This window comes from Xiphias gladius, chromosome 10 (assembly GCF_016859285.1).
Source record: "Xiphias gladius isolate SHS-SW01 ecotype Sanya breed wild chromosome 10, ASM1685928v1, whole genome shotgun sequence".
In the NCBI taxonomy this organism is placed as follows: Eukaryota; Metazoa; Chordata; class Actinopteri; order Istiophoriformes; family Xiphiidae; genus Xiphias; species Xiphias gladius.
In genome coordinates, this window is record NC_053409.1 from 20,098,688 (window position 1) to 20,113,818 (window position 15,131).

General features: G+C 41.1%; 1 protein-coding gene across 1 annotated transcript in view; it reads left to right on the forward strand.

The window, feature by feature from the left end:
• plekhh1 (pleckstrin homology domain containing, family H (with MyTH4 domain) member 1) overlaps positions 1 to 10,823 on the forward strand; it is a 34,519-nt gene extending 23,696 nt beyond the window's left edge. The window contains exons 16-30 of the mRNA XM_040138028.1: positions 1,444 to 1,524; positions 1,814 to 1,993; positions 2,112 to 2,223; positions 3,078 to 3,190; positions 4,249 to 4,425; positions 4,649 to 4,746; positions 4,881 to 5,058; positions 5,544 to 5,699; positions 6,210 to 6,307; positions 6,582 to 6,723; positions 6,905 to 7,047; positions 7,336 to 7,465; positions 7,578 to 7,661; positions 8,350 to 8,496; positions 9,024 to 10,823. Of these exons, the coding sequence (XP_039993962.1) occupies positions 1,444 to 1,524; positions 1,814 to 1,993; positions 2,112 to 2,223; positions 3,078 to 3,190; positions 4,249 to 4,425; positions 4,649 to 4,746; positions 4,881 to 5,058; positions 5,544 to 5,699; positions 6,210 to 6,307; positions 6,582 to 6,723; positions 6,905 to 7,047; positions 7,336 to 7,465; positions 7,578 to 7,661; positions 8,350 to 8,496; positions 9,024 to 9,176 (1,992 nt within the window). The 3' untranslated portion in view covers positions 9,177 to 10,823. The remainder of the gene's footprint in view (positions 1 to 1,443; positions 1,525 to 1,813; positions 1,994 to 2,111; positions 2,224 to 3,077; positions 3,191 to 4,248; positions 4,426 to 4,648; positions 4,747 to 4,880; positions 5,059 to 5,543; positions 5,700 to 6,209; positions 6,308 to 6,581; positions 6,724 to 6,904; positions 7,048 to 7,335; positions 7,466 to 7,577; positions 7,662 to 8,349; positions 8,497 to 9,023) is intronic.
• The last annotated feature ends 4,308 nt before the right edge of the window (positions 10,824 to 15,131 follow it).

Below are 15,131 nucleotides of genomic sequence, written 5' to 3' on the forward strand. Positions count from 1 at the left end.
TCCTAAAATTGCTTGTATAGGACTTTTCTTAATAGTTACAAAGAGCTTTAAATAAGGACCTGAGAGACTGGTACAATTATACAGTATAAAAGTAAAACCAGATAAATGAGATAAAATAATGAATAAAATAAATAAAATAATATAATAATGTCTAAGAGATCTAAAATCATGGAAGTCCATTAAATGCCAGTTTTAAAAGGTTACATTGAGAAAATATAGAAGCAGTAGTACAGATTGTGAACAGTAATTCATTCCATATTTGAGGATGTGGTTGGAGCCAGTGAATTTTTGTCATTTTTGCTTTACAAAAGTCTTAAATGATTGACTTAATACAATAATATAGAAATGTCAGTTTAGGTTAGCCAGGTGTTCTCCCTGAAGAGGATGCCAGAAAGAACTCATTTTCAGGCTTAGCTTTCTCTTTCAGACAGACATAGAAGCGTCTGTCACTGGGGTGTGGAGGGTTTGACAGAGCACTCTCAAGGCAGATTCTTGAAAACCGTTTTCACGTTGGGACACGGCTGTAAGATCAGAGCTGCTGGAATGCTACAGAGCTCCTTCCCCAACTTTCTCCCCCCCCCCATCCTCTCTGGCGCTCTCCCTGCCTTTCCTTGGCCGAGGCCTGTCTGTTGTTAAAGTTAAGACACTTAAACATCTGACGGGTGTGTGTGATGGGTCTCTGACGGATGACTGACAGCCTCAAGCAGAGATGATGGAGCCCACGTCCTCTCGCCAGCCCCCCCCCCCCCCCACCCAATCCTCTTCCTGCGAGTTGTCTTTGATCTGCTGGTTATGACGTGATCTCGGTTCAGACAGGGGCTGTTGTGCCTCTCTTCACAGTTAACCCCGGTGACCCCATTTCAGGGATGCACAGCTGGCTTCATGTTGAAGGCATCCTCCAGTGACACCATCGGTATATTTCTAAAACTGTCTGAAAGACGTCGGTTTCAGAAAGTGATGTATAAATGTGATCTGCAACTGAGTTCCTGTTAAAAATGAAGTTGAAAGCAGCAGGGGAATCAGAGATGGACGGACTGTTTTCATTTGGCAACAATCAGTGGTTACTTTGCATTTGGGAATAAACAAAGTCCAGTTTGGACTTTTAAACTCTTGTTGAAGTCACTGAAGTTGCTTTTTAATGATTTGCACACCCACACTCTCTGTACACTCATGGGACATCTGCTGGTCAGATGTAGAAATCAGAAATTCCCTGACTAACATCTGTCAAGCTGTTTAAAGAACTTTCTGGTATGACTTTCAAAGAGCACGCACGCACACACACACACACACACACACACACACACACGCGCGCTCTCTCACGCACACAAACACAAATATACATATAGTCTCATATTACTACTGTTTTGAAAAATAACCAGATAGTCTTGCAAATTGTCCTGAAACTTTTCTCATACTTTTTCTGCTGTTGTCTTTTTGTTTCAGGTCAAACATGGACACTCGAAGCTGGTGTGGTGTTCATTGGTTGGAAAAGTCTTCCACTACTATCGCAACCAGGAAGACAAGGTTCACAAAACAAGTCTCTCACTACTCTTCATATGCTCTCACCTGCTTTTGATTTTGTGTTTTGTTAGCTATCATTAAGACATATCACCAGAAAGGCTGTGCGAGTTCATGCTCTTTAGCGGTTCTCTTAATGTGTATGGAGTAATAGACTTTTGACAAACAAAGGATAGGTGAATACAGCTGTATTTAGAAAAAGAAAAAGAGAGATGTCAATTTGATATGTTTCTTTAATTAAACACACCTAAATTTACCCATTTTGATATTTACATAATTTCCTTTTCTGTTTCAGTTGCCTCTGGGTCAGCTCCAGATACGGGAGGCATCGGTACAGGAGGTGGATCGCTCCTGTGATTCAGATGAGGACTATGAAGCGGGTAGCCGAGGTTTCCTCTCCTCACACTGCACCTTAGTGGTCCAGCCCAGAGACCAGAGTCCTACATACCTGCTTATTGGCACCAAGCAGGAGAAGGTACAGGAACAGGAAATGTCCTACTAAATGCTGAACTGTTATTCACCAAGAGGAACTGGATTCAAACCGCATTTTTGATCTCTGGTTGTACACTAATGAGAATGTTTTATTCCCACAGGATACGTGGTTGTATCACCTGACTGTAGCAGCCGGCAGCAGTGCAACCTTCAAGGTGGGCACAGAGTACGAGCAGCTGATTGGTAAACTCCTTGATGCCGAGGGAGACCCAGGTGAGAAGTCGATATTCTACAGCAAAGAAGCTTCACGGGTTTCTCATAAAGTCATCACTGATTCATTGATGAGTATTTGTTTGGCTGTTTGGCTTTGAGCTGGCAGGAGATCAGGGGAACAAAGGTCTCCGGGTTTGCTCAAACAGGGATGTTTTTTTTACGTATGACTAATATAACAAGCCTGGTTTATAAGAAGAAGTAAAAACAAAAAGAGACTTGACTTTGAATTCAGTTTGCAGTTTCTCCAAACTGTCTTAAATTTGTAGCACTAATTTGAAGAGAGTTGGTTACTTCTAACATCCTCCCTTGCTTTCCTTAGTAAATTAGAAGTAACTAGTACTACCTAATTACATTACAAAGTCAACTTCTGTAGTCCAAATAGCAGACTGTTGCCAAGTTAGCTACTATAATTATCTCATTAAAATCCAGAGCTGTGCAATGCAAGACATGGCACACCATATACTTTGTTGACAACACTGAAAATATATTTTTAACACATACAGTAACACTACAGCATTAACTGAAGGGCGTAAGGCTTGAAAAGTCTCTCTATAAGTGGGTACAAATTTCCTCAGTAGCATGCTACGTGTTATTTTGATCCACAGTGTCTGACAGCCTTAATCCAGACTGCAGACAGTGTTTACAGCTGGAGCAATGTGCGTGAATTTTTGTCAGCTGCTGAGTCATTGCAGCTTTGAAACTCAGTCTTTATGTTTGTGTGTGTGCATGTGTTTGCATGGGTTTATATGTGTGTGTGTGTGTGTGTGTGTGTGTGTGTGTGTGTGTGTGTGTGTGTGTGTGTGTGTGTGCGTGTGTGTCTGTGTGTGTGTGTGTGTTCCTCTTTCTTTTCCCAGAATCTGCCTTGTGGAGGAGCGAGGCCTTGAGCTTTTGTAAGGAGGGTCTGCGCTCGCCTCTCACCACTCTGCCCTCTGAAGCTCTGCAGACAGAAGCTCTCAAGCTTTTCAAGGTCAGTCTCTCCACCTCTCAGCCCTCTTTCTGTCTCTCTCTGTCTCTTCTGTTCCATCCCACTTACTTTTGATTCTCCTTTTCCTTTAATCCTTCTCTCAAAATCCCTCTCTCCTTCTGTTCAAGATGTCATCCATCCTACTCCTGTTTGTCCCTGCCACTGCTCCCCCTTTATGCCCCCCCAGTCCTGGATGCGCTCTGTGGCCCTCTTCTTCTCTTCCCTCCTGCCTCTAAACCAGATCAAAGGCTGAAGGACGAGGGCCCCAGCTCATTAAAATGTGGAAGAGAGATAATGGCCTTGATTATCTGCTCTGATTGAGGCTAACCGTTCCTCTGGTTTACAGCCAGTGTGAAAGGAGCCCTCTTTTAAGAGGAGAGATGGGGGGCCAGGGCCTTCAGAGAGTGGCAGCAATGGATATGGAAGCCACAGGATGGGGGAGGAGAAATGGGATCAGAGCAGAGCAGGGACCTTGTAGAAAGATGGCAGATCCTTTTCCACTCTTTTCAACTCTGTAGCCCTTGGTGCGCCCACCCAGAAGCCCCCTGCCTGCCCGACTCACGCTTCACAGCCCCATCAGCTACAGTAGGCCTGTAGGATTGAAGGTTGAATGGATCGGCTCTCTCTTTGAGCAGCCAGCCTTAAAAAGTAGTCCCAAAAAAACGCAAAGAAAAAGAATGAATTGAGGTGAAACGCTTTTCAAGTCTATGTTCTACTTCATGTCTTTGAAATATTGATGAATCTGACAAGACTGATGAAAACTGTTAAGTTGGTTGTTTGTCTCCAACCATCGCAGTGAATGAGGACAAAATAATGAAGTCCGCATTTCTTTCCCCACACTGGGGCTCTTACTGACCTCATGCCATGATATTTTTGTTGTTTTTATTCTGACCTGGGTCTTGTCATCACTCTGTGTTCCATTTCATTTGCTGCTAATTTCGTTGGCAATACGCTGCTTCCACTAAGTTCGGAGTTTCTGGTGTGCGTTTGCCTCCACCTGGTGGTAGCGCAGCGGAATTCAATGTCACACTGAAAAATAAAACGTCTTTCCCTCTCTGCAGTCCTGTCAGCTCTTCATCAACGTGCTGGTTGAGTCTCCGTCTGTCGATTACCACACGTCGCTGGCCCAGAACGCTTTGCAAGTGTGCCTGACCCACCCAGAGCTGCAGAATGAAATGTACTGTCAGCTTATCAAGCAGACCAACCACCGGACGCCGGACAACTACTCCCTCACGCAGGTCAGACTGGTGCACACTAAAGACAAAACAGATGCAGATGAGGGGGAAAGTGGTGAAAGAGAAAGCAGGGAAAAGTGGATGTGTGTTTGTTTTATTTTTGCTCTTGATATTTTAAAAATTAAATGACAGAAATCCAGGGTGGTGGTGGAGTGTTTCTGCATTCTGGGCTGCTCAGTTATCCTATAACTTCAAGCTTTTCTCCTTTTACCACCTCCTCCTGTAGTGCTGGCAGCTGTTGTCTCTGTGCGTGGCTCTGTTCCTTCCTCAACAACATTTCCTCTGGTACCTGAGAGAATACCTACAACGTAACGCTGACCCAAGGTGAACTAACTCAAGCCTCTAGCCTTCCACTGATCCCTTAACGTACAGCAGAAGAAAATCCAGAGTTCCCAAAACCTGTTCTGAGGCACTTTTAGTGCATTGTTTTCATCGCCATCTCATTTTTTCCCACACAGGAGCGAGGTTGGGAAGTACGCAGTGTACTGTCAGAGGTCTGTGGAGCGAACACTGCAGAACGGAGAGCGGGAGGCAAGACCTTCACGCATGGAGATCGTCTCCATCTTGCTGAGGAACCCCTACCACCATTCGCTGCCATTCAGCATCCCAGTCCACTTCATGAACAACACCTATCAGGTAACACATAGCCACAGAAATACACGCATCCTGTTTGTCACTGCCTCGCTTTGTCAGATTCAAACACATTTCTTATTAAAGGTGTGTCATCCACCTCATCTTGTCTCGTCTTGTTGTGGTCTGAAAATAGGATTGCTTTAAAAGAATGCAGGGTGTTGCGTTGGAGCAAATGTGTTGCTAAATACCCTGATGAAAACTTCCAAGCTCGAGAGCGGTAATAGTGGTTGGCAGATCAGTTTTGCACCACCTATGGGGAAGGAGAGTAAAAGCAGCGGCAGCTTAGACCTGTAGATGCAACGTGCCCAACTGGTTGTTACAGCTAGACTATATCTGCAGTTCTGAAGTGTTACTTTCCTTATTAATAGGTGGCACGGGTTAGACTAAACCTGCAGGAGCAGAACTGCAGGCTCTGAAACTACTGTGCTGTGGTTCTGCGGCTGTACAATCCTGTCACTGTGTGTCCTTTGTTTTCTCATGCACTGTAGGTGGTGGGCTTTGATGGCTCCACTACAGTTGAAGAGTTCCTCAACACACTGAACCAGAGGATTGGCATGAGGAAGCCTCAGATGTCCGGGTTTGCCCTCTTCACTGATGACCCATCTGGCAAAGACCTGGAACACTGCCTGCAGCCGTCCGCCAAGGTGGGACTGCGGGTCACTGAACATTAGTGGATGGAAGAAACCCCCCCCCTGACACCACTGAGGCTTTTGGCTTTCTGTGGTGTGTCTAGACAAATCATTAGTCTCGTGTTACCTAACAATTTAGAGACTCGGAAGTGAGTAGTTAAGGACTGTTTTGACAAACTGAGGCTGTCCAAACCTTTTGTTTCACTGATTTTCAGATGTAGGCATATTCCAGCATAAACTGTAATTTAATTCCACCCAGTCATGATACAAGTGGTGCTTCCACTTTATTTTCATTATGGTTACTGAAACTGTTCCATCATGTTTAACCAGCCCATCAAAGACGGAGAATGGGCTACATTTATAAGACTTATCAGGCTCATACAGTATTACAGTACATCTCACATTCATAGACGGATCAGTGTCTTTGTCTTTAGCCAAAGCCACTGCCACCTGCTGACAGAACCGGGAATAAGGCAGGAGCTTCCATATGTCTGACTCGAGACTGACTTGTGTGCCTTTTGTCAGATCTGTGATGTCATTTCCAAGTGGGAACAGGCCCTAAAGGAGCTGCACCCTGGGAAAAACGAGGGGACGCGCATTGTTCGACTAACATACAAGAGCAGGTAGGATTTCTACTATCAGACCTGGGCACACACATAAGCACACATTACCTTGGCATCTTTGATTATGTGGTTATAAACGTCTGACCCAAGAAAAGGCTTTTTAAAGCAAAACGTAGACCACACAGTAAAAGCTGGTGATGTGAAATGGGCTCTGCAATTTTCACTTTTTGAAATGGGGTGAACTGTCCATAATTCCAGCCTATACCAGGAAATCAAGTTCCATGACAACTTTTTCCTCTTTTTTTTTTTTTTTTTGTCTTGCCTGCATGTGCAGACTGTGTTTCAGATCTCAGGTGAAAGGCGAGACAGAGCGAGAGCGCCTCCTGCTGGCGTACCAGGTGAATGATGAAGTTCAGCAAGGCCACTTCCCCGTGAACAAAGAGTTGGCTCTCGAGGTGGCTGCCCTAATGGCACAGGTCCGTAAAGATCGGGTCAAGATACATATATAGGTTTTATATATATACATTGAAATCAAACTTATTTGACTAAAAAGACTTGTATTGTCATCTACAATGCTGCAGCTTATTAAGACTTTATGTTCAAAGACCAGCTTTTCTCTTTCTGACCCTCTGTCTTCTTTGGTTTTTCTTATTCCAGGTTGAACATGGTGATTTGGAGCGACCAGCTGCCTCCTCTCCTACCGGCTCTCCTCAGCCTAAGTCTCAGCTGATTCTGCTGCAGGCCCTGGAGCGCTTCTACCCCAAACGCTACAAACAGGACTGCAGCTCAGAGCAGCTCAGGTAAAACAAACACTGCTGCTGTACAAATAAATTCATTGCTCTACATTATCTTATCTGGAACGAGAGAATTTAATGTCCTCATACAGATTTGTTTGCAAAAACAAAGTCTGACAAACGTCGTGGTGGCACTTTGTCATACATTGATCCATGGAATTGATCCATCGTATGTCAGACAAGGCCAGATCAGACACCGATTCTGTAGGGTGTTTTTGTCATGAATTCACCCACCTTAAATAATGCAGATGCAAATGATACTCAAACCCACCAATGTTCCTTTCCTTCTTGCAGAGACCTTACTGAGCGTCTGGCCACTAAGTGGTCTATGCTACGTGGGTGCAGTGCATCCGAGTGTGTGAGAATATATCTAACTGTGGCTCGGAAATGGCCCCTGTTTGGAGCCAAACTCTTCAGTGCCAAGGTAAGAAAAAAAACACAGGGCACACCAGTTTGAGACTAGGAAGAAGACCCAGACTGTTATGAGTGGTTTGACTTGCAACTTTACCATAAACCTTTATTTCCTCTGTTCACAGCCTGTCCCCCCCTCTCCTGTTGAGCAGAGCCAGGTGTGGCTGGCGGTCAATGAGGATGGACTGTGTGTGCTGGACTATGCAATGGTAAGTTTCAAACTGTGTAGAACAAATACGTCCATCAACGCCGACCATCTCAGTCATATTTTGTTACATAAAGTATGAAAAAAGAAAATGACATTACATTTATTTAGGAAATGTTTGAATTTAGAAGGTCTGTCCTTTTTGATCTTTCCATTTGTTTTAGTTGAGAGTTCAAAAAGTGAGATTCCTCTTGAATCACTTTTAACTGCAGTGCTCAGCCGGCTAGGCCACAAACTTTAAAGTTTTGTTGACCCACTGGTCTGGAATGATTTTTTATTCTGTGGTGTTGCAAACACCAGAAACCCACAGGAAAATAAAATAGCCAGCCTCCGGGTTGACATTGTTGACCCTGACAGATAGCAGTTCCAGCATGTAAACGATGTTAAAGTGAGCTCTGTAATTTTCAGCAGTCCATGTTGAACCGTTTCACTCTTGGTCTGGCGGGAAGCGTTGCTCATGTGCTCCCAGAAGGTCAGAGGGAAAAAAAGCAAAGTGAAAATCACACAAGTCGCTGGAAATTATGTCACGCTTCTTTACACACAATTTGCCCCAGAAAAAAGCAGAAACCAAAATGATTTCCCAGATGAATTCCAAGCTCTATTCCTGGATCGGCAATTAATTCTGAACATGCTTCATGTTTGCATCACTTTTACTGCACATATTTCACACTGGCAGTGCTTTCATTTTTCAGCACACGCTGGTCACGTGCTCCTACCAGTCCGTGATTACCTTTGGAGGCTGCCGTGACGATTTCATGGTGGTCATGAGCCAGCAGAGGGAGCCTGGGGTCGGGAAGAAAAGCGTGGAAAAGCTGGTCTTTGCAATGGCTAAACCAAAGGTAGGCCTCCCGTGTGCGTCTGCACAGATCTTCAGACTGATTGATTTGTGGGTGTCCAGAACCGGAGCCGAGTTTCTGCTTTGCCTCCACATGTGAGGTTGTCACTCGTCATTTTGTGAAAGGATCTGAGGCATCAGCAGCTGAGGCGCAAAAGGAAATGTGGGCGGATGGATCGAGTGTTCAAGGTGTTGAAGTGCTACGAGGGAGCTATGAAGATAAGGAAGGGAGGGAATAGCGAGCCCCGACTTACCCTTTTTACACAACTGAGAGCTAATGGAGAAAACAGATTGTTTATCTTATTATATGTGCAGAATCTCTGTGGAGCTTTAACACAGTTTCATATTACTACCGTAGTTGGAGCTAATGAGAATAACCTCATTCTTGAATGCAGGGTTTCTCAGGTTTTCAGATCTTCTGTGAACAGTGCTGAGTCTCCAGCTCCCCAGAATCCAATGAAACACAATCATATCATAATGTGAAAGCCATTAATCCCGCTCCGATCTGCCCTGTTTTTGCTCTCGTCTCAGATTCTGGAGCTGACTCTGCTCATGGCCAGCTACATTAACCACTGGAACCCCAGCCTCCCGTCTGCCCCACACCAGCCCCTCGGCCACTGGGACGTAGACAGCAGGCACTTCCCCGCCATGAACTACACCACCAAGGGCCCCACACTACTGTGAATTCTGCAAAGGACAAGAACAACGAAGACTGTTGGACCACAGGGAGGCTTGATGACAACAGTTACCTTTAGTCCACATTCATCTGGAGTGCGTTGGGTTGCATGTCCGGGTTTTTCATTCTTACAGAACAGGTACTAGGAGATTATTTTTTTAATGTTTCTTAAAAAAAAAGAAATTATGAAGATTTAGATTTAGATTTAGTAATGTTAGGTTCGGTCTTATTAGACTATTTATTTCTACAACGAAGGAGTGTTTCCACTCGGCTTAAATTAGGTGTAAGGTCACGTTCAAATTGGCTGTTGTAAATGGACGTTATTACTGGTTGCCACTTGTCAAACTTCCGTCATTTTCCAGCCTTCCAGATCTCAGCCGCTTTTCTCTCAGAAGAAACAAACAGACAAAGAGCCTAGCCGGCTGAAAGACAGTGATGTGTGTCACTGTATATATTCACCATGAATTTTCACATGTATTTCACAATAAACTAGAATTTCAATACATTTAAGAGGTATTGTGCAATTAGAAAAGGGACTGGTAGGGTATGCAAAACTACAGATTCATAAATTTTAGTGTCTTAATTTGATATAATCCACATCTAATACTACTCTGATTTAGGGCTGCAACTAACACGTACTCTGATCAATTAATCTGATTATTGTTTATTCATCGAATATGTGACTCCTTTAGTCTTAAAATATCAGACAATAGTAAAAAAATGTCTGTTACAGGTTCCCGGAGCCCAGAGTTGACATGTTCGGATTCATTCAAACAGCCCAAAAGGACAAAGATAATAAATTTAACCTCATGGAAAATGTAAAATGGAAAAAGCAAATATTCACATTTGAGTTGCTGAAACCAGTGAATTTGTGGCATTTCCGGTTAAAAAATGACTTAAACAATAAATAATTTATCAAAATAGTTGCAGATTCATTTTCTGTCCATTTACTAATCAGTTAACCAGCTCTACCTGAGTACAATTAGATTTTCCTCATAAAATATGGGGAGTAGGGATGCTTTTCCCCCAAAGAAATTAGGGTCATATTTAAGGAACATTTGATAATCCTTTAATTTTTTTTTAATGTGAAAGTTAACATTTAGTTCACTTACCTAGAAAAAAAAAAAGTGAACATACAGGGTGTGAACAATTTTTCCCACATCACCTATTAACATAATATTACTGGTACTCAATAATGAAGTGGGATAGAAAAAGTATATAACAGTGATAAACTGTATGTCTAATGGATCTGTGAAATTTTAGCAGAGCAGCGTGTTTATATGTTAATTTTCTCTGAAAACTTCAGGACTTGCATAGTCGGGTCACCCAGTGTTTTAATATTCAACAACAGTCGAATACAAAAGGAGTGGACAAGTTTTTAAAAGAGCTACCAAAATATTTTAATGACTTGAACTGTTTTGGATCGAACCACTGTCGTGCTCGTGCCCGTACTAGTTATTTATTTTGTTTGCAACATTTTTTTTTTCTGGCTTTAGCTTCAGGGGAAATGTTTTCCACAACTGTCACGTTTGTATGAGAAAAGTTAAGAGTTTCCTTTATGCAGCAGAGTAATTTAAGAGCAGAGTATTGTCTGTTACTGTACCTATACTAGAATGTGTTACAAATGTTTGAGAGATGGTGTCTTTATGTTGCCTGTACTGTATCTGTGTGTAGTAATAAAATAAATGATACAATCCTCTGTTAGATCGTTTTTATTTGTTTTTCGTTCAAAACCTACCTTTCCTTCTATCTTAACTCAATCTATTTTACACCTCACGGTGCTGGAAAAGTCAGCACATTTACTCAAGCACTGTACCTAAGTTCAAATTTGAAGAACTCTATTTATTGCTACTTCACACTACTGCTTCACTGCATTTAAGAGGGAAATATTGTACGTTTTTCTCCGCTGCATTTACCTAAAAGCTATAGTTAGTAGTTGCTTGTCGATTTAAGTTTTTAAAAACATATCCGCTTCTAAAATATGATTTGTAGATGAAGCCACAAAGCAACGTGTAAAGAGTTAGTTTCACCTCAAACAGTTACAACATTAAAGTGCTACTTAGACATGAAAGCATCGGTTGGGCTGACTAGTATGATATTTATGTTCATTTTGCTGATGATACTTTTGCTTTGTTTAAATGCTGGACTTTTACTTGTAATGAACTATAATTGTGGTTTGCTATTACTACTTTTACTTTACTTTTATTCATTTATGTATCAAGTATTTATGAAGCAGGTATAATTCCCCTGGAAACAAAGATTACTTTTAACTGTTATGGCTCTTCCTTTTTGGGTAAGCATTCTTCTCAGTGATTAAAAAAAAAAAAATGTAGCCACATTTTTATAGTATAGTAAAATTTGAAGATATCAAAATAATGCGTGTTCTTGAATGCATCAATCACTTTCTTGGTCTGTCGTCTTGTGCTGGAGCAAAAATTTCACTGGCTTTCCCTTAAAAAAAACACATTTTGCCGGTAAGTATAATCTATTCAGGAAATGCGGGGTTCGGGCAATAGCAATAAAACTAATATTTTAGTCAAAGCTCCTCTTGGAGAAAAAACAACGAACACTGTTTCTAAACACTATGCCACTAAAAAACTTCTCCTCTCATTCAACATATCCATAAACCAAATACTTAACTCTGTGCTGGTTGTACACAGCCTGCCCAGTCTACATGTTTTACTGGTGTTGAGGTTGTAGGGATGGAAGCAGTTCTGCTTTTTCTTATCCAAGGGGGTCAAAGTGGTAATGGCATTTTCCTGCCAAATATATGTTGTAAATCCCACATTTTTATAGCTTGTCTGAAGCTCTTGTTGTTCCATAGCTGCTCTTATTCAAAATGAAATGCTCGTTATAGGGCTCACTGCTGAAGTTCTGCGCGTCTTCATTGCTCGTCAAAGAAGGAAAGCAACTTCTGTAATTTTTCCATGGTGCAGTTAGGCTCAGGCCACATACTTTATAACAGTTTAAATCAAATTGAATTTAAAGTAAAAGGATTCCAGTGTTGTGGTATAGATAAGAATTTTGTTACCCTTGCAGTAAACCCTTACAGTATTTTACTGGCTGACTGTCTCGCTGCACATGTTGGATGAATTATGAAAGAGGCATGATTTGATAAACAATATTTACTTTGAGTAGTGTGTAAACGGAGGGATGTGTGTCCATAGTTTAAAACTTACTCTAAATCATAAAAAGCCCTGTGTTCTTACTCATAGGCATCATCCAGTGTGATCGCTTCTCTCAGAATAATTTCACTACGGTCTTTCATTAGTTGGATAGTTGATGTAATACTTCATTTTACTATATTTCATTATCAGTTAATCAGCAAAATGTACTTCAGGTATCAGAAATAAAAATATTAATTGTGCAAAACAGTCCCATTACGTGTGTTATGTCACTAACTATACAGTACATTACTGTATTATTATTACACATGGATTAACATATGAGCAACATTTTACTGTCGTAGTTGGTCGGGGATTGATGATGCTTGGAAAACTTAAAGCTGTTAAAATGTCAAATAGAATTAATCTGGTTGAGTTTTGTAAGTGAAGTGCCCCTTTAATTATGCTTTTAACCTTTTATTCCAGTTCCTGCCGTGCTGTATTTCAGCTACCTATTCAAAACATCACTTTTATATATATATCTATATATATATAGATATATATACACATATATCTATATATACATAGATATATACACACACACACATATATATATCTATATCTATATCTATCTATATCTATATATCTATATATATCTATATATATCTATATATTTAATATATCTAATATATATATATATATATATCTATATATATATATATATATTAGTGGTGTGATGTATGATGATGATGAAAGTAGCACGGCATACATGTTTTAGACTGTGATTTAGAAGTAACCTCGTTCAACCGTGGCAGTAAATCTAAGAGTGACAGTCCAACTTTTCCAGTTCTTTCTTGAGCTAACGCATGAAATGTTGCCTGATAGGAAATGGGAATCTAAAACAACTGGCCCTTCAAGACCTTATGCATCAAGGTTTGATCAGTTTGAAAAGACACTTTACAATGAATGACCCATTTTAAATTCAGTCACTGAAACATGAGCTTCACGTTACATAAGCTGGGGTGAGAGTGAGGACAATGGGTGTATCTGGTTAATGTATGCGGCCTCGTACTGTATGTCACTTGCGCAAAAGTGCCAAGCTGTGGGGCCATTTATGCATTTTGCTCAAGGTTGAGTGTCATGGAAAATACATTCAGAATATTTGTGTTCTACATAACCTATTTAAGACATGTGTTATGGAATCTCTATTGTATGTAAATATTTGATATATTGGATGTGGCTGGTTGCAACTTTGAATTATTTAGACGGAGCAGATTTTCCTTAAAAGGTCTTTTCAGTGCCAAAGACTTAATTACCTGTGGCTGTAAAAAAGGTTGCAATTTGCTCCTTTTTACAAAGGAGCTGTGGTGGTGGTCTGTGGATTTCAACGCTGAGAAATATTATCAGAATATCTTAAGAGATGATGAATCCACTGTAACCAACTGAATTCAAGCTGACAGGAACCTCAAGTGAAAAGCTAAAACAATTAATTGATTAGTTGATCGTCAGAAAATTAATCGTCCACAATTTGGATAATAATAATTTATGTCATAATGAGAAAAACATCCAGGTATTGGCTGGTTCAAGCTTCTCAAATGTGTGAATTTGCAGTTGTTCTCTCTTTTACATTTAGGATTGTGAGCTGGTCAAAACGATCAAGTTCACAACATCACCTTGAATGTGGGAACTTATCCTGGGGATTTTTCACTGTTTTCTGACATTTTTAGACTAAACAATGAATTGATTCATCCAAAAATCAATTTAACATGGCAATCCTTTGTGGAATCGATAAATCATTAATTGGAGCCCTACGCTGTCATTTGTGAAGGAGCAAACTTTAAGGTTTTTAAGCCGTCAGTTCCTAATGCATAAGTTTTCGAGTTTGATTCTCAAAATATCACTTTCGTCAATCGGAATACGTCTGACTCTCTTGGGCAAAACAGGAGGGGAGGCCCGTCTGGCCCTACCTAGTGTACAGAAGTGCCTTCAAAAATAAATACAAGGACAGAAGTATTATCGGAAAATGTGCTTAAAATATGAAAAGTGAAAGTACGCATTAGGCAGAGTAGCCACTTAGAGAATGCATGTGACATGATGATATGCATCATATTACTGTAATATGATGACTGACGCTTAATACATAAGCAGCATTTTAATAACACTGCTGGTCACGGTGGCATTCATTTTAACTACTTTATATACTGCTGGGTATTTAATCCATAGCCATGCGACATATTTGGTTTTAAAAGTTGATCATAAGTGTGGTTTATGTAAAAATCTTAATGTGTAAAGTAACTAGTAACTATGGCTTTAAAGTGGAATTAAAAAGTACAACATTTGCCTCTGAAATGTAGTGGACTGGAAGTATAACGTAGTGTAAAATTGAAATACTCAAGTAAAGTACCTCACATTTGTACTTAATTACAGTACTTGAGTAAAAGTACTTAGTTACTTTCCACCACTGCAGCAACCCCCGTGTTTAATATAAATTCAGTTACGTAGCCTTCTATCAAAAAGCGTGCTGTCAGATGAAGAGCACACAGAAGTCTCCGTTAACCACAGTCAAACTTGTTACTTCGTCCCTTTTACTGATGAAAAACCCAAAACCTTTATGAAAATAAAACGGCCTTTGAACTCATTATGTGACTGTTTGCTTTCGCATTGATCGCCGGTCTCTACTGACAATATCCAAACGTCTCATCGCCGTGGGGCAATCGGGGTGGGGATGAGCCTGAAACACTCCGGTGCTGGTAATTGATTCCACATTAGCCTAGCCTAGCCTAGCCTAGCCTAGCCTAGCCCTGCGAGCAGTCGGGGGAGATACCAGTGCAGCGCTCTCTCCAGCGTGGGGCTGCCGCC